General features: G+C 31.9%; 2 protein-coding genes across 5 annotated transcripts in view; one reads left to right on the top strand and one right to left on the bottom strand.

The window, feature by feature from the left end:
- Window positions 1–959: 959 nt before the first annotated feature.
- On the bottom strand, window positions 960–7,058 carry LOC108917483 (chymotrypsin-elastase inhibitor ixodidin). 4 transcript variants are annotated; one of them, XM_018724105.2, is made up of 2 exons: window positions 6,864–7,058; window positions 960–1,197 (listed from the first exon to the last, which is right to left on the bottom strand). In XM_018724105.2, the coding sequence occupies exons 1-2, from the start codon at window positions 6,922–6,924 to the stop codon at window positions 1,022–1,024; spliced, it is 237 nt and encodes a 78-aa protein (XP_018579621.2). In that variant the 5' UTR covers window positions 6,925–7,058; the 3' UTR covers window positions 960–1,021. The 4 variants fall into 4 exon arrangements, with proteins under 4 accessions (XP_018579621.2, XP_018579623.1, XP_018579622.2 ...); XM_018724107.2 differs by lacking the exon at window positions 960–1,197 and adding an exon at window positions 1,870–2,095 and having other exon boundaries at window positions 6,864–7,040; XM_018724106.2 differs by lacking the exon at window positions 960–1,197 and adding an exon at window positions 2,532–2,805 and having other exon boundaries at window positions 6,864–7,019.
- A 1,727-nt stretch (window positions 7,059–8,785) lies between these two features.
- Window positions 8,786–20,218, top strand: part of LOC108917492 (E3 ubiquitin-protein ligase CBL-B) — a 35,285-nt gene continuing 23,852 nt past the window's right edge. Inside the window, exon 1 of the mRNA XM_018724123.2 lies at window positions 8,786–9,490. Within this exon, the coding sequence (XP_018579639.1) occupies window positions 8,949–9,490 (542 nt within the window). The 5' untranslated portion in view covers window positions 8,786–8,948. The remainder of the gene's footprint in view (window positions 9,491–20,218) is intronic.

The following is a 20,218-nucleotide window of genomic DNA, read 5'->3' as shown; positions in this document are numbered from 1 at the left end:
TAACTGCTTTCATAATAAGCTTTGTTGCTAACTTTGATAAAAGAAAGTAGGTATATATTGTTAATAATTCCTTGAGATATAGAAATTTTTCTTACCTTAATTTCTTATTCTGCTTAACTTCTTCTTTTGTTCTATGAAAGAGCTTTTATTTGAAAACAAATTAATTTAAGACATTATCAAAATTAATTAAATAACAATATCCAATTATTTGGATTTCAATATTAAATCTAATACCAGTTTGTTTTATATTAAGGTTTTATATCTTTCGATCACTCTCTAACACTCTTATTTCGTCTCTTGTTGGTCCTTTCTCTCTTCTAATCCTTTTCTGAACCCTCTAGCACAACTTCTGTCCTTGTCTTATCATCTGTCAATTCCTTGTTAATTGTCTTCTTCCTAATATTTTTCTTTTCTTCCAAATTTTAATTACCAATCACATTTTTTTAATTTCGAATATACTTTACTATATTTCTTTAAATTTTGTTCGTTATTCCTTTTTTTGCAAAAATTTTAATTGATCATGTACTAATTTTATTTATTTTGTCTTTCCTTTCTCAATTTCCACCATTTACTGTACTCCTATTGGTCACACTTATTCAACTTATAATTTTTCTCTTTAAAATCAATTTTATGTACTAATTTTATCTTCAAAAATTTACCTTTCCCTTTGATAATTTAAAAAATCTTTGACTCAACTCATTCTATTACAACATAATTTCTTTAAGTTATATTTATTTAAGAAAAACTTTCAAAGAAGCACCTTTTTACTATTTTATCTATAGTTTAGTAGTTTAGTCATTGTGTATAAGATTTTACGGTTCACAAAAATAAGTTTATAGAAAAATAATCAAAGTGTGGAAAGATACTCAAAGAAACTACTTAAAAAAATGTTAGAAAACTTCCAAACAACATTTGTGTCCGTTTTGTAACATTTGTGTATCCTATGAAATAAACAAAAATCTGTAATTCATATTTATTTCTTTCGGTAATCAATAACATACACATTCATAATTTTATTGATTTAACATTCACTTCTAGGTACGCATTTTCCATTTTTTCTTAAATATCCCGACTTGCAATAACAACTATCCCCACTTACACATTGGTCAGTGCAAACTAGACCTGGTGGATCTGCACAGGTATTCGTGCCGCATGGTTTGCAGGTGAGAAAGACTTCATTTGGGTCCTCGCAACTTCCTGAAAAAATAATTATTTTAATTAATAAAAGAAAGATTAAAACTTTTCCCTTTTTCCATATTTCCCTAATTTTTTCTCAGCAGAATTTTTCCGGAAATTGTCGACCGCTATGCCTTCATTAAACAATTTCCATGCAGTCCCAAAAACAATACATAGGTAACCAATTATTACCAAGAGAACAAATAATTTGATGTCATATTTACAACAACAATGTTTACGTCGAATACTTTGACAAATTCAGAATATAGAACTATTGTTATTGATGGAAACCTCAAGGTTACACAGGATATTCCAATGAAAACTTCCCACCTTGAAAATATCGGAATTAAAAAAAACCTGAGACGTCTCGATTTTCTTTTCATGACGGCGTAAGTTTTGATATCTTGGAAGGTACCGCTTAAGCAGTCACCCTATGTTGAGTGACACCTCATTTTAAAGCTTTTTCAATTCTGCTCACGATGACATAAATTTTGGTTTGGATATGACAATAAAATTATTACTTAAAGAATAAGACAAAATATCAATGAACGAAAGAATGTTATTTTATTAAACAGAAAATCAAAACAAACAAATTTTTTATCGAGAAATTGTTCTAATGTCGTCAGAAGTGGAACAAAGATTTTATTGTAGGAAAGTGGAGGGGATTCATTGATATTTTCCCATGGAAATAAATAAAGATCTACAAGTTCGTATTTATTTTTGACATGCATTGTTTTTTACATTTTTTAACATTCACTTTGAGGGACGCATATTCCATTCTTTCTTTGATATCGGGGCTTACAATAACATCCCTCCGGACCTTTACATGTGGCGGCGCATATTATGTCTTTTCGGTCTCCGCAGTTTTCTCCGCATGGTTTGCATCTCCAGTGAATCTCATTTGGACCTTTGCAGGAAACTGAAAATATAATTATTTGTGTAGACGAGAGGAAAACGTTACAGAACGAAGCAATATAATTTTCCACAACCAAGAAGACTTCAATAAAATGAAATTGTTATTATACATTATCAGTATTGTTCCTTAGGCTAACGCACCTATTTAGTACGTTATGAATCAAACGAGAACTTTTGGCAATATTTTACAATAGAAATGATGATAGAGGAGAGAAGCCAAATAAAGTCGCACTGAAATTATTTTAATTTTAAATTTAACACAACTACAAACTTAAAATCAAACAAATTATTTTTAAAAAATACAGGGTTGTAGATCCTATCTCTTTGATCATAAAAATAAAATAAAAAAAAATTCCAAATCCAAACGTTTCCATCGGTAGATGCTGTTACTAGCTATACTACTACTACCACTATTCAGCTTGGGTGAAATAAATCGTAAATCTGCAGTAAATTGTTTATTTACATGTGTGACAAAATAAGATAAAATGTAATCGAGTTCAAGCGTAATAACCATTGGAAAGAATCCGCTATGCTAACTTCTTTAGCATTGGCTTTCAGGGACACATTTTCCGTTTTTCCTCAAGTATCCCTTGTTACAGAAACATCCGGGGTTCAGACAAGCTGCAACACAAACTTCTGGTGGTGTATCGCCACAGTTAATAGCCGCACACGGTGTGCATTCCAAATAAGTCTCATTTGGATCTCTGCATCTCGCTGAAAATATAATTCGCGTCGTTACGTTATCCAAAATTGTAACAATGTGACACTGGTTGAATAGTCCTCCACCGATGTGTGCAAAAAGAATACGTATCGGAATCAAAAAACACCAACACCGAAAAGCAAGCCTAAAACCAATAGTCAAGCAAAAACGAGCCGTAAGTTTTTCTTGAAAATGGTAGAACAATTATTGCCACGGAGCTTACCAATAAGACCCAAAAGAAATACCAAGATAATGAATAATATTTTTCTTTAAAATATTCCATAATAATCGTTTTAAGACTATTGAATAAAAAAATATATACCTATTGATTTGGTACTTAATCATTTGGGGGGAGTTAAAAAAACAGTGGTTTTCCTTTTCAGAACTAGTGACGAAAATTGATAAACGAAACGCCTCAATGTGTCTTCTGCCCATTTGATCTTGTAACGAGCGTTCAAATAAAAACGTGGTCAAGTTGGTTCTGAAAATTTGGACGTAGGGCGTAGCGTATAGCAAATGAACTTAAACGTCATCTGTCAAAGCGCTGTATCGCCGATGTCAATTTGAATATTTTCGTTTTAAAAAGCGTTTAAAATGGTGTTTTCTCAAGGACAAAAAGTGTTTATCATAGAGTCCTACTTTAGAAATGGACGCAAGATTGATGGAATATGGAAGTATTCTATTGAGGCATGTTTCATAGAATTTCAAAATCAATTTCCCGGCGTTGTTGAGTACAAAATTTTTCAAAGTGCAGTTCAGCGTTGTGTTAATGTTTTTCGTGAAACGGGCAGTGTAACAAGAAAAGAAGGAAGCGGCCGACCTAAAAAGCGGACTGAAGAATTAAAAGAAAATGTCCAACAAATAATGGAAAATGCGCCAAGAACTTCTGTACGTGTTTTATCACAAATGGTGGGAGTATCAGTCGGTACCTGCCACACAGTGTTAAAAAAAGATTTGCGTTTGTTCTCCTATCGTTTAACTTGTCAGCAAGAACTTCATGAAGTTGATTTTCCGCGACGGGCTGTATTTTGTGAATGGTTTTTAAACAACTACGGTGAACTTCATAATATCACCTTTTTTTCTGATGAAGCCTGGTTTCATTTAAGTGGTTACGTAAACTCACAGAATATGAGAATGTGGTCTTCTGAAAAACCAGATAACTTTTTTGTCGAGGGCCCTCTACACGCTCAAAAAATTGGAGTTTGGTGTGCTCTCAATCGAAGGAGGATTTATGGACCTATTTTTTTTAATGGTACTCTTACTGCGCAAAGGTATAGAGAAGAAATTATCGCTCCTTTTGTTAACCAGCTGGAAGAAAACGAAATTACAAACTTTTACTTTCAACAAGATGGCGCAAGGGCACATACGGCAGGCGAGACGATGAATATGTTGAGGGAAGTTTTCCAAAATCGACTAATAAGTCTCAATGCTGAACATGAATTTCCACCGAGGTCATGTGATATTACGCCGTGTGATTTCTTTTTGTGGCCTTACCTTAAAAACACTATTTTTGAACTGCCTATTCCTGATTTAAACCATCTGCAGGCTCGACTTATAGACAAGATTCGTGAAATTAACAATACCCCGAGCATCTTAGAAAATGTCTTTAATTCTTTGAGGAACAGGTGTGAAAAGTGCTTGGAACAAGGAGGGGGACACTTTCAGCAGCTGCTTTAATTTATTGTTATAACAAGGAGGGGGACACTTTCCGCAGCTCCTTTAATTGTTTGTTATTGTTATCACGATTATTCTTTAAAATAAAGTTATATAGTCATTAACGTTATTGAAACTGACAGCTGCTATACAGCTCGTTGAGAAATGAGGTTAAGTTGGTCGCTATAAGCTACGCCCTACGTCCAATGTGTCAGAGCCAACTTCGACCACGTTTTTATTTGAACGCTCGTTACTTATATAATATCTAATATCTAATAAATAACGCAAAATTATGCAAATACGTATATTTATAAAAAGTAAATACAAAAGTAACGAATACAGCTGTTTAAAGATCAGTAAATTAAGAAACATTTCCGTCGTCTCTGGTTTTTCAACACTGGTTCTTACGAACGCATCTCCCTTTCTTTCTTAAGAACCCAGTGTTGCAGTAGCACCCTGGATTACGACAAACGGCGATGCAAGCTCCTGGCGCCGTATCGCCACAATTGATTGCAGCACATGGTTGACACTCGTAGAAACGTTCATTTGGACCGCTGCACTTTCCTATAAACGTTATTCGAATATAACAATATAATAAAGAACGATCCTCCGTTGATTTTTTAATTTTATTTCTTCTACTTTCCCTTTTGTTTATCAAAGAATATGAAACACTTTTCATCTACAGCAAATGATTGAATGGTTATTTGGTGCAAATGTAAATCTACTTACCTACCATTTCGGTCAAGACGTTTTAAAACATTTTCGCGCAAAAGGTAAATAGTATTTGTTTTAATGCAAAAATTTCGCAATGCTATCTACATAGTTCTTTTCATATATGTTGTAGAAATAAAAAACTCTTATATTGCCGATAACGACAAAAACGGGGTCGTAAATACTTGTCTGCTTAGCAGAACAGGGTCGTATTTAGGCAAAGTTGACAGAATATAATATTTAAGTCTCTCTTCAAACAATTCACAACAGACACTACCACACAATGGCTTTAAATTGAAAAATAATTTGCAGGGAATTACAAATGTTGCCCAATAAAAAACTTGTAATAAAACAAACATCACACTCTACTCAAAACTCTACTCTAAGAAATAAGAATACGTCCGGTGAATCAAGATCCCGGAAAAGCGGAGGAATCTTTAAATTGAATATCTGACAAAATACGTAATTATTGATTAATATCACTCTATTTGTTATGAATTTTGTATTCAATTTGTCTAGATGAGTGTACCTGATAAGAGCATTATGATTTGTGAAATAAATTAGCTGTTATAACATTTATTTTCTACGAACATTTAAAAATTGTCCTACTCTCCCTCTATCACACTTACCGGCAGACTTTGGCATTTTTTATATCTACTATAAGTATGAAAAGAACTTGTACAACGTTGTAGATAACGAATGAAATGTGTTGTTATCACAAAATAATGACAACTTCATAAAATTACAACTAACTGCCATTCTAGACTAATTACCATTAACTAAGGATATTCATCAAATATTGTTAAAATTATAGTATCAATGGCATGAAAATTAAATTTTTTTGTTCAATTTTTAATCAATGATTTTTTTTACGTAGATTAGACGGCTTTAAGTATCTAGGTACTTATTTTTATACATTAATTAAAAGATCAAATAATAAGCATTATTTTATTTATAACAAAAAAAAGGAAAAGTTAGTATTAAAATTATTTTTTCGTTCCTCATTTCTGTAAATATGTAAATATTAATTTCCTAACAATTTCACTTCTAATCTTACTTACTATCTTACTAGGTATCATGGTAATAAATATTAAATCGTCTACATGTGGTAATAAAATTTTTATTCTGTAAATAATAAAAATAAAACACCGGCATTAATTAATTAATATGTATATGTTGCTTTATTGGTATAGACATTTACATAACGACGTACCGCCAAACTAAATAGAATTAAAAGTTATTAAGAATTCAATGTTTTTAATTGGTTTCTTTGTAACTGATTACAAATTCAGAAACCGGAAAAACAGAGTAGGTACTTTCGTTCGTATTTTTTTTATGGTAGACGTCTTGGCCTACTTGAACTTGACACCATACCTAGTGAACTTATTTTGTCAGATAACGAAATAAATAATTTTATATGGATATTACACTAGACATAATTATTATATGCAACTTCTAGTCTTTGCGCTTTTGTTAAGTACTTTAAATGAATAAAATAATCATAATAAATTGTACCACGCTATCAAATATGAAAATTAAAATAACAAGGACCTTAAGATACCTCAGATTTAAGTCTACAAGATTTGTGATATTTTATAAGATGAAATAAACTTTCCACCAACCTCCAACAGTGATAGATAGAAGGAGCTTTGAAAAAAATGTTTATTATACCACAGCTCAACATTGAAAAGGTTAATTATGTACTTACCAGCAGCACTTGAATATGCTATCATTACCGTCAACAAAAGAGCGATGTATATGAACTTCATGTCTGTAATTTGCACGGTTCTTCTAATCTCTACTAAGTACTGACAATCCAGACGTTCTTATATATAATATAACCCAAGTAGTTTTCCCCAAGGTTAATGTTAAAAATAATAATAATAACACCTAAATGATTAAATATAAGTTAGTAAAAGGTATTCCCCCTATTTGTATACATATATTCACCTTCCGTAAAATAACCACGTAAACAAATACCTACTTAATTATACTTATATGTGGTTAAGTAAATGTTTATCAGGTTAATTTGAATATGTGTTGTTACTGTATCTTCGTGGATATAATTATCTACTAATTAGGCAATATTTTTATGCCTCCTTTTGTTCGTATCTGTTTCTGTTATAAACGAGATACGTATATTTGACTGAAGGTTAATACAGTCACAAAAATTTAAATACAAGGTTTTCGGCATCGTTCAAATTTTATCACCATAAAGGAGACTTAAGATTAAAAATCAAAGAAGTGGTAAATCTACCTGCATAGGCCTATGAAATTATAAACAGTAAATTAATTGCTTAATCTTGGACTAGTACATGTTTACAGAACACTTATTCAAAATCTTCCTACATGTCTCTGTGTAAGAAATTAAAGTTGCTTTCTTACTTTCTGTTATTACCTGCCAAATTAGCATTTAGTTTTATTTCTTTTATGTCGTCAGATAAAATAGTAATATACAAAATAAAAATATAGGTCATGTTCGTACTTCTTATTACATTTTATTTATTTCAAAATATGGAGCAGTTAAAAACGACCTATTGTACTCATAGCCTAAATAACATATTACCATACAAAACAAACATTGCCATTAGGATCCTATGAAACATGTTCTTATTTTTATGTAATATATAAACGACAAATAATCAGTTAATTCTTGTGGTTTTGAGTTGCCACAAAAAGTATTTTAATTTTATTATATCATTTAATTTCGCGCTACCACTTAATAATTTCACTTTTTTATTTATCATAATACAATGTTTTCTAATATTAAAAGGAAATCCCCCTCCCACTTTAAACGACAAATAATTCCCACATATTGTTTCTTTTTGCAAAAGCAAGATTATAAATATGTATAATAGAACAGATTCAAAATTTGAATTCCCGCTTGTAGCAAAAATTAGGTAGTGCTGCAATTCTATAAACAATATTTCGTAAACACAGTTGCATACCATTGAGAACGAAAATCTAATGATAGCTAAAATATAGAGATCAGTGCACTCACTGGAAACCAAGAACATTTTTAACATATATTATATATCTACAAGAATTTGTGTGCTAGTTTTATATAATATTCAAATTTAATCAATAATAATAAAACAACAACTATATACAGATATTTTATCTCTTTGAGAAGACAATGTGTTTTATGCAACCACTCATACACAGAGCAGTATTACTGGTGTCATAGCAATGTTATTATTTTTATACAATTAAATTGTATGTCAACAATATTGAAACTTAATTTCGAAGTAGTATAATATTCATTATTAGTTATTACTAAAATAATGAAAATTAACAATTTATTTGAAGAAGTGTACAGAAAATGTAAATTATTTTAGGACTTTTGTTTTTACATTGTTGGCGTTCTTGATGAACAGTGCAGGAAATTTGACAAATTGAATAAAATTTCTTAAATGCAGTTTCAAAAAACAAAAATATATTTTCATAACTCCTCATAGTGCTGGAGAGCAAAATAATATTTCTCTACTAATAAAACTAAATATAATTTTATGTGCAAGTATTATTGATGGTTACTGAAATATACCGTTATGTTTACATAAATTTAACCGATGGTATCTGTGTAAGCGCGTCTTCCTACAGTAACTAACTTCAGATCGGTGTGAGAAAATGACAACCGTGGATCTAACAATTTCGTTAAACGCTGATGTTTATTCCAGGGACAATTATATTAAGTGCTGTTAAATAATAATGTGAAATAAAATGGTTTTAATCAAACGTTGTGCTCCATAGTGAAATTAGTTTATGTTAAAATAAAGCAAAAGCGCACATCAAAATGGCAGGCCGAAATCGTCCTGTCCAGCATAAAAATTTGTCAACAATATTTTCAAAATTACAGGGTGCATTTTCTGATGTGGTTACACATCCAAAATATGCAACAGACAAAAGGACTTTGGACAAAACTTGGAAATTAATGGACAAAGTTGTGAAATTGTGTCAGCATCAAAAAATGAATTTAAAAAATTCGCCCCCTTTTATTTTAGATATTCTGCCGGACACTTATCAGAGATTAAGACTTATTTATTCTAAATATGAGGATAATATGGCGGCCCTACATTCTATCGAACATTTTAACATATTTATTATTAACTTGATGCGGAAGTGTAAACAGGCTATTAAATTATTTAAGGAGGGTAAAGAGAAAATGTTTGATGAGAATTCTCACTACAGAAGAAACTTAACGAAACTTAGTTTAGTATTTAGTCATATGTTAAGTGAACTTAAAGCTTTATTCCCTAACGGAGTATTTGCTGGAGACCTGTTCCGGATTACGAAGTCGGATGCTGCTGATTTTTGGAGGACTAACTTTGGGAATAGGTGAGTAACATATATGTCTTAAATTATGAATATAGAAAATACTACATATATCATAATTAATTGTTGAATATATTATCAGACTAACCAGATTTAAATAAATTTTTATGTTAATGATGATGAGTTGAATAAAATATTAATTGATAACTGCAGTTAAAGGCTTGGCCAACACCTACGTTGAAAAAATTCTGATTATCGGTTACCAACTTCGTTATAATTATAATTTCATTTAATTATTTGGATCTCAATATTCTCACTATAGTTCATTCTATTTTAAAAGCTTCATCAAACCGTGTCTAATAAATTAACTATGTGGTGAACATTTCTATAAAAATTATACATTAGCCAAATCCCACACCTTTAATTACCTCAATTTTGTTAACCATAGAAGGTTCCCAACAGGATTCTTCTTTGGTCATTTACCTTTTAGATTTTATACCCAGACATTTGTTGTTTTAGAAACATAATTTATTTTACAATGTCTATTTTTTAATAAGAGAATTAAATTAGCAAACATGTTTAAAGAAATTGGCCTGCAAAACTAATTTCTGTTATTTTTTTACTTTTGATATACTTTTGATATATTCGGTTGTGACTGTTCTGTATCATCTAATCTGTATCACGAAGCGAATTCAATATTAAGAATTAAAATCATAATTTATCAGTAGTGGTTTTATGAGGAAAAATATCAAGGATATGTCGAGATAAGGCAGTTGTGGCTCCATATGTTTTCCTGCCACAATGGAAAACGCTCTTGTACTGTATGTTGTCTGCCACCAACGCCCAATTTTTTTATGAGCTCTGTTATGTCCATTCATGAATTAAAATATACTTAATTTAAGTTAATATTTAAAGTAAGTAAAACTTAAATCAGAAACCAAATAAAATATAAATAAATTGAATCAAAAAGACTGTCTGTCATGGTTCAAATTTAGAAAGAATAAAAGAAATTTAGAAAGAATTATAATTTTGCCAGATTCAACTATGATCACACAAGTGTGAGTTCATCGAAATATTAGCAGTCCAAATTGTGCTCCACCATCACCAAATTTTATTGAAGTTCAATATCATAGAAAACATTGGTTTCATGGTTTTTTGTACAAACTTTAATTCTTAAATATTAAGTAAGTAATTTTTGTTAGTTTACCGAACCTGATTTTATCATACCTAAGTATATATTTATTTATTATGTTAAATATAATCGAAAACAAATAAATTTATCTTAACAAATCTGTTTGTCTGGAAACTATCACGTTTATAGATGTGTGAGTATTGATCACAATAAAATATTGACAATATTAATAGTCAAAACTCGGTTAAATTCTATTGATATCATTTTTCTAAAGCCATGCAGTTGTTACATTACATCCTAAGCGAGATCCTAACTTATCTTTCCTGATAGAGAAATATTTTTCTGCGTTGTCTTTCTTCTAGAGATATACAGTGTAGGAAAGTACCGATGGTCTATCAGAAGTTACGTAAGAGCGATAAAGTAAGTCATAGAAATCCATGTGATAGACAAGGATGGCTATAAGAAGTGGATCTTATTTGTGGAAGGGCGAAATGAGCGTTGACTATTAGACGCCTTCATTATAGCCACCCTTGTCTATCACATGGATTTCTATGGCTTACTTTATCGCTCTCGCGTAACTTCTGATAGACCATCAGTACTTTCCTACACTGTAGGTATAGGTACCTAGATATTTTGAAGTTAGCACAGCTTTAATAAAAATGAACTAACAAGGGACATACAGAACCGATTATAGAACTCACAAAAACAATGGGGTAAGCCATCTATTTACAATTTTTTCGAAATATCCTTCAATACCTGCTAAAGTGCTTTTTCTAAAAACTTGAAATTTCTTATACAACTCACTTTTTTCTATGCTTTTGTTTTAAAAGGAAATTGTGATAATGTTTTTCTGAGTCTATTTTATTTGGTGAGAAGAAAAAATGTTTCTTCTCATTTTCCTGCAATGTTTTCCATTTTTCTGTCCTACGGAAAAAATGTAAACAACTAAGTATTGTGAAACATTTAGTAAATTTCAAGACAATTGTTTTCCACTTATTAAATAAATAAGATAAAACGTACCGATTTTGTAGTTCCTCAAGGATCGGTTTTAGGGCCTTTATTACTTAATTTGTTCATAAATGATGCAGTTAGATTGCTTATTATACCACTATTTCAATAATTAATTTACTGCATCGCCTGCTTGCTATGAAATCTGTAAGAGGTCTAGACCATTATTTCCCGGTACATTTCCCCTTTGAAGTAGGTCGTACGAATATGATGGAAACGCGGAGAAGTCTACGCAAGAAATAATTAGAACCATTCCCGGAATTGTTCCATAACGACCGACTGGCATTGTTGGATTCCTGTCAAAGGCAGAATATGTTCTACATGTTTGCCGTTGGTGCCTGATGGGTTTTGTGATTAAGGAAAATTAAATTATCATCTGACACTCGTGATCCCCAATAATTATAGTCGCCTATCGGGCGTACTGCGAATCGTAGACGTAGTGTAACGCTAATAACAATTATTATTAATGTGACCTTCTTTCCCGGACTTTATTGGCATTCGATGTAATGTGGGTACGACGTTATGTTCGTACATCGTTCTAATAACTAGAAAGTGCCTCGATCTGTTCGAGAATTAATATCTTATAAATATAAATATGAATTATCAAGTAAAAACGACACATTTCCTCTCTAAACCAAACCAACACCAGCTGACGCCATAAAAACTCGGCTAATAGTACAATTTTAACACAAATGTGTGTCTAATTAAGAGAAAAATTCCTAAAGCCTGCTGCAGCTGATGTGGTTACTTGCCAGATATTTGGCAAACGTGAACGAATGCCGTATCGTGTGGATGATGCATATCGATATATTTGAAAGCAAATATTCACCTGTGCTACACAAAAGGCACACCAACGAATTGTACGCTGAAGAAAATAAAAATAGGTACAATCAGGAAGAAAACGTATCTAGTACAAAATAAATCATAACTGATGACAATGTATTATAATATCGACATTTATATTTATATACATTACTACGCGAAAATAAATTTCTTTGACATTTTAATAGCTTTTATTCAACACTTGTATAAATGATACTATAATTTCTTTGGTTTTAAAGGAATAATATGGCATATAAGTCACTAGTGAGTTATAAGTCATAAGTCACTAGTTAGTTATGATTTATAACCCACTAGTAACTCGTTTAAATCATAAAATGACAAATGTTTGCTTTATTTTTCTAGTTTTTATCAAGAAACCAATTTGAAACAGTAATAAGTCAACAAATAACCTAAAATGCTACAAACTTCCAATCTACCTACTTATTAATAATAAACATTAACATTTATGATAAAGCCGTAGTTTGTGATTGTGGTAAATTTATAGAACAGGTTGCGCCTTTTCTTGTGCTTGCTTCAGGAGTTTACCCCCCTTGTATCTTTTTAGCAATATCAGTTTTGCTGGAAATTGACTCTTCCATATACTCTTCTGACACGGTAGATGATTCCCATCCAGCTCTTTCTAAGACCTTGGATTATTTTGTTTGAAAATGTTTGTGCTTAGGCTATAGGAATGTCACCAGTCTTCCGAATTTAGAAATTTAAATGTTCTTGTAAACTCTCAAAGTTGACTTCAACATGGAATATTTAGTCCACAATGTGGTTGGAGCTAATTTCTCACTTAAATTGAAAAAAATTAGCCAGCAAGACATCCTCATTTACGCTTTTCATGCCTTCTTTGATTTTCCAATCTTGAAATTCCTTCAGTTCTTTGTTGTATATAGATTTTGATTTCTCTGGAATGACGCCTGCAGTAGCCGCATTAGATTTTTCTAAAATTTTAGATGGAATTTCCACATTTTCCATTTTTTCAGTCTTTGGTTTTAGGATTTCAACGTGATTTCCACTAAAAAAATATTGTTTGTTTACTGACAACCCTTGGTTATAGACACAATTTAGGTTGACACTGGCATCTTTGGAAAATTTAAAAATACATTAATTTCGTTAAATTACTTTTTCTGTTATTGACAACTTTAAATTTTAAGTTACTTTTATTTATTATTAAAACGAAATTTTATGAAAGTGTTGGATAAAATTTTGTATGACACTTGTATGAAGTTGTATTCCACGTTTTATTCTATCGCTTTATAAAGTACGACAACACAAATAAATAATTTTAGAAAGCGTATTTAACCATATACGGTAACATCTGTGGATGGCCTTTAAATGGAATTATTTACTGCTAATCCTGACCGCACGGAATGATTTCGAAATCACCGCGGCAACGACAAAAAAAACGTGGAGCAACTTCTCAATCTGCTTAGGACGAGGATGTGGATACACCGCGGCTACGAAATGAATCAGACCTGCATATCAGGAATTTTGTCGGTCATACAGGTACGTTTTCGGAGGAAAAAATTACGAATTCATAAATGATCCGTCTTGTCGAGCCAATCAACAACGCGTGTACAAATAAGACTGCATACCCGGTCTTAAATAATGATCGATTAATCGGGTATTCTAGTTGTGAACTGCCTACTGTGCATTGTATGCAAAAGAGACGGACTTAATTGTTAATCATGTGGAAGGCTGTGGATGCCGATTCGAATTTGTTCGGTAGAGAAATGTGTCCGAGGTGCAATATGTTTATAATATTTATTGAGCATAGTATGCGCTTTGTATGTAGATGTTTCTTTGTTTTACTGAAGTGGTACAAATCAGACCAATTAATCTTTTGACCGAAATAAAATAATTGAGCCGAAAGTTCATACGGACCACTGCAAACGGCGTAAAATTTAAAAAAAGTAATTACTTTTGACAATCATACAATCATCGATCGTTTATACTTGACAAACACCCTAAACTATATTTGAATAATGATTTTTTTTTTCATTTCAACACCCTGTAAGTCAAAAACGAACCGTTTGTCGCTGACATTCTGTATGTGCATATTTTGTATCGGAGTGAAATAATATCGTTCGGTAAACTAGTGCCAAGTCGTTATTTTTATTTCAACCGTGATTTTGTAGGTGCTGAATTAAAGTGATAAATAAGGTGCATCAGAGACTTAATAATAACATGCAGTCAAAAATATAAGTGATACAATATGATCTCATTCCTGTTGGGATCAAAATGTCTGCGTTTCATAGATATTTAAATCGGTATCATTGGAATCAATCTTTTAGCATGACACATTTTGGTATTCCTTTTCAAAAATTTAATCTACCGACATTCACCTGCAAATAAAGAAGTTATTTTATATCCCGATTTGTCTTGATGAAAGCAAAGATGAGTTTAACGAAAACCAGCATTAAAAATACATCAGTTTCATCTTTTGCGTCATATTTTTCGAGCTAGTTTATAAAATTTCTGGTCAATTGTCAATTAACAGTTGTGTGACTCTTCGCCAGTGGAAATCAGCTTTCTGATGAGGCGCCGCGTTTGCGGCCTTCATTAAATCGCACACTCGCTGAACTCTTACTCGGAATTCGCATTAGCACATCAAAACCGTAAGTGGCAGATAGCTGTTACAAACTTGACAATATACAGGCGGAAATGTTGATAGAGCACCAAGTTCACCAGACCGTTCCAACACTTCTAGGTAACGATACTATAATTTCTTTGGTTTTAAAAGAATACTTAATGTGGCCTATAAGTCACTAGTGAGTTTTAAGTCATATCATGACTTATAACCCACTAGTGACTTATAGAAATCATAAAAAGACAAATGTTTAGTTTATTTTTCTAGTTTTTATTAGAAAACCAATTTGAAACAGTAATAAGTCGACAAATAACTTAACAGGTTGCCCCTTTGCTTGTGCTTGCTTCAGGAGTCTGCACCCCTTGTATCTTTTTAGCAATATCAGTTTTGCTTAAAATTGACTCTTCTCTCACTCACTTGAGAAACATTTCCCAGCGTGACATATATACCGCAACACACTAGTACCATAAATACCTATTACTTTTTTAAGATTTGTTTATCTGGGATCTTCTCCTGTTTTTCTTCGCTCTCTTCACTTATATTTTTACTATCTTTTCTACTCTCAATTAGTTTTGCCCTCAGTTGAGCCACACTAAAGATGTTTTAGAAAATATTGTTTTACATTGTTCTCTTTTTGTTTGATTGTGAGTTGTGATTTTTGTTGTACAAAACAATTCTCACGCTAACATTTCTCAGGATTCTCTTCAGCTTTTTGCGAAACTAGATTTTAATCGTGTTATAACCACTGTGAGTTTAGCATAAATTATTTTTAGTGTCAATTAAGGATGATTGTTGAACAACTTTTTTACATCAAGTTTGGAATATAATTAGCTAAATCCTAATGGAAGGTGACGAAGAGCTCATCAACTTATGAAGCTGGTTTTTAGGTTTGTAATTTATTCGAAACCTGCACCAGCGATTCTAAAAAACATATACAGGAAGACATTTCATACTTGACCGATAAAATTTTTGACCCTAAGACAGGAAGTACAATAAAACTAGGAATCGTTCTACAGATTTACAGTTAACATTTACAAGACTTAATTTGCGCCATTAGTGTATTAAGATTCTGTTAAGGAAATAGAGGACTGTCACGGCAACGTTGTTCTTTTTATAGCATAAACTTTATAACTACATTGCACGTTTGCGAAAAATTAGTTCTTTAAAACTTTACTTTTCTATTAAATATCAAACTTAATTTAAACATTTTTACCATTTAGATCATAAAAGGATTGCTACAGGCTATTAATTTGACTTGAAAGTTATTTTGGAAGTGTTAAATTCGATGCTCCAATTTTTTTTAAGTGTTTTCTAAATAATTGCTGCAAACTTGAACCCACTGGACAAAGTAAATATTGTGAACCAGAATAGTTCCAATAATATTGTAACGTACGATTTCCTGTTTTTTTAAGCTTCCGTTTCACGTGAAATGAGCGTAAATCACCCGACCACCCACATAGAACGTATTTTTTTATCCCCGTTCTGCCGAGAAATTGGACTTTGAAGTAAACGTACGAGGTGTTCACAGGATTTATTTTGAAACTGATACAAATCGTAGGATTAATCGTACTGCTTTAGGAAGAAAACTACACAAGATAATACACTAAAAGCTAAAAGATCAATGTCTTCAGTCAACCTTGACAGGTGCCGGAGAATCGTACCTATTATACAGGGTGAAATAATATCGTCATGACGGATTTTCAAAAATGACCCAGCTCCTTCGTCGAGGTCTGTATTATACGGTTCTTCCCCGGATTTTTCAGAAGTGGGATATCAGACTTCAAGCTGTTTTGATGTATTTTGTTCCATTTTCGCTTCCGAAGTCCATCATTTTTTTACATAGTAAAACATCCTGATAAATAGAGAGCTGACGCGCCGCCACGTTTGAGGGCAATGCCAGAATTTATGAGTCGATATCGTACCGAAAATCACTAATATTTCGACGCGTTGCCATTGGGAGGGCGATCAAACGTCAACTAATATGCATTTCTTAATACTCGAAAATTATCTCTGGAACGACAAATAATTTAAATTGTCATGTTGCACGGAAATGTGCCACCCACATTCGTAATTAATCCAACATTCGCCTTGTTTCCATTTCATTTGATAAAAATTCATATACTTAAAGCGGCTATTTTCGGAAATTTAATATACCTAAAACCGTCAGCGCGTAGGCGAGGAATACTCCCTAAAAGATTTAATAAACTCAAATATTTTTTCGCCGCCCGCTCTTTTGCTAAGTTTATTAACTGACTGGGAAATACTCAGTGATTTTTTTTTTAATTGGACGGTTTTCCGTGAAAAGGGGAAAGTTTTCGTCAAAGAGAAAGTTGTATTTTCTTTGTCGCAACAGAAAGAATATTGTACCAAAAGATAGTCGACTCAAATCATAGCATATTATAAAACAGTCCTCCGCCGCGTCTGTCTGTCTGTCTGTTCGCGATAAACTAAAAAACTACTGCATCGATTTTCATGCTGTTTTCACCAATGGAGTGGTTCTCGAGGAAGGTTTGAGTATATAATTTGTTAAGTTTTTGTATACATTAACGATTTTTGTTGGAGGTGTCGGAAAAAAATAAGCCGTTTGAGAGCTTTCAACGAAAACGCTTCCTAAACCCTTTGAGATATAACAAAATAATGTATGGTGGAATTGTGTATCTTATATAGGTCTACAGAAAAGTTCGCGATGGCATATGTCTATCTCTTAAGGATAACATACTATATCCATTTTTATACTTTAAAAAATGGGCAATTATAAAGCGGTAATTGGAAAGCTATTTACACAAATACGGTATTAATCCTTATCATTTTAAATAAGTTAGAGGCTTTCAGCATTTCATGCACATTATTTTACTCTTTTACACCATATAATTTAAATGAATATCTTAGGAGTAATCGCAAAAAAATTACGGACGCGAGAATAAAATTCAAGCGCCTCGCTTCGCTTGATGCGATCGCCGACCCTCCCCCCGCACCGTCTTGCCTACTGTTTAACTAATAAGCCGAACGATAACGCGCGTGATCATTTAATAAACTGACTTGGAGCGAATGGAGGTGACGATCGACGACTGTGTTTTCTTTCTGGGTGTTGTTGGAAAGTTATAATTGCGTTCGATATTTTAAGGTCACATTTTTGTTTTATATTTGTTGTCTTTGGGTAGTCGGAACATACATAGATACTTGCAAACATGCATTTATTTCATTGAGTTTTAATAATTTGTTTTTTTCTTATTGTGAATCATTTAAAACTTCATAGTCGCATTTTTATTTCGTGTTTGTTTTCTTTAGGTAGTTAGATACCTAACTACTTACTTATTAATTAAAATTGATAGTCCTGAACGTAGGTACTTTAATTTAATTCGCTTTGTTTTCACATTGTTGGTAGTTATCTATATTGTTTTAAATTTAAATATTTTGCATTTTTAGTTTTGAGTTCGTTTGTTGTCTTTAGGTATATAGATATATCGTGAATTATTTTAAAATTAATATTAGGGTCGCATTAGATGAAAGATGATTGATTTTTTGTTTGTTACGAGTTAACTCAGAAACTACTCAACCAATTTTACCTAAAGCTACATCTCCTCGGAGTAACATAGGCTGTTTTATATTTGCCCGTGCGAAGTCGGGGCGGAATCTAATGTTCCGTATGTTGTCTGTAAAGAATATACTACTTTATAAAAAAAATATTTAATAATCGATCTAGTTACAGTCTGTTTCATGTGAACCAAATGGAGACCCTTTTTGTATATCTCTGTACGTATACTATTCCCTAAGGTCAGTTGTTTCCCCCCCCCCCCTTTCCGCTAATTTTATAAATATCAGTGACCATTTGCGTCATTAGTTTCCCGTGAAATATCTCTAATCTAATCTACAATCCCTTGTTCTTAAGTTAATCAAATATTTCTATTTGATTAATCATCGACTGTGTGAAATAATGTTTGTTCCAAGGATTGAGTTTATTAAAAAACTGCATTATCGCAAACCAAAATAAATGGCTGAATTAATGGGAGATTTAGAAAACATTTTTTGGTATTTTTGAACTCGTAGAAAGTGACAAACGTTTTTTAATTTTAATTTTGTCGTCAATATACAGGCTGTTCGAAGTTTGACTGCCTTAATTTTAACAGACGATAGAATACATTAAATGAAACAAAAAACCTTATATATGACATTGGTCCTAAACTCAACCATTTACGAGAAAAAAATTATCAAAATCTCCAATTTGATGTACAAAATTAATTAAGGAATATTGACATTGACATAACTGCGTGCATAGAATACCATAAAATACAATGTTTTTTTTTATTTCTTTATGCTTAATTTTAAAAAATAATTAGCGTTGTAATAAGTTTAAATCTACAATGTAGGTCACAGTAGAGCAATGTGACAACGTCGCGGCGGTTAACACGAGGTACTAAGCTGTCAAGCAATACGTAATTCAGTTGGTATCTGGAATTGGACCGTGTCTAAGTGTTTTTTGCGTACCACTATTTCCTTTTCTTGAGATTACATTATTTAACAATTTTATTGTTAAGCATGTTTCCTATTAATAATATTTACTGTTTACTAGATGTTGCTGGTGCAATTCGATGCTACTTGAAAGAGTTGTTTCTCGCAATATCAGCAGTTCGGAATCTTGTTTTTTGCATACCTAAATTTTTGATATGGAAAATTATTGTTTAAATTCATTCGATAGGATTCTTAGAAACAAATTTTTTGTATTTATTCGAATTAGATTAATATCTTTGTTGAATTCGTTGATATTTTAATTTCACGAAAACAGTTTTAGTCGACATCTTGTCAGGGCGGTGCTTTGCGGTGAAATTCATCAAATTTCTATAAACTTCCGGAGTTAATCTTCTTCCGCTTGTCAGCGGAGGTTTGTAAATCATCAGTAGATAATAATTTCCTCCTATAATTTATTGCATTATAAATTTGTTACTTTTTGAATAACCATCAGTTCTCGAAGCCAGTGTTACGGAATCGTGAATAAATTCTCGTTACTTTAAAATTGCTACCTGGAAATATTTATTCTGAGAGCTTCCATGGAATAATATTTACGTGCAAACTAAAAAAACACGCAGCTAACGTTGAGTGATGAAAAAATATTGGATTTAATCAAGGTCCGAACTGACGCTAATCAAGAATGGAAATATATTCAAAACTTCAGTAAAATTTGACATGACAATAGGAGCGTATTTTTGAAAAACGACAAACGTTTAAGAAATAC

This window comes from Anoplophora glabripennis, unplaced genomic scaffold, assembly GCF_000390285.2.
Source record: "Anoplophora glabripennis isolate ALB-LARVAE unplaced genomic scaffold, Agla_2.0 scaffold4, whole genome shotgun sequence".
Taxonomy (NCBI): Eukaryota; Metazoa; Arthropoda; class Insecta; order Coleoptera; family Cerambycidae; genus Anoplophora; species Anoplophora glabripennis.
Note: the sequence above shows the minus strand (reverse complement) of the source record. Positions and strands in the feature narration are given on the sequence as shown.

Bases quoted from the DNA above. Each gene is read 5' to 3' on its own strand.
- LOC108917483 (XM_018724105.2), bottom strand. From the start codon at position 6,924: ATGAAGTTCATATACATCGCTCTTTTGTTGACGGTAATGATAGCATAT. The intron at 1,198-6,863 runs GTAAGTACATAA...TTATTTTTTCAG, and splicing joins AGCATATTCAAGTGCTGCTG to GAAGTTGCGAGGACCCAAAT.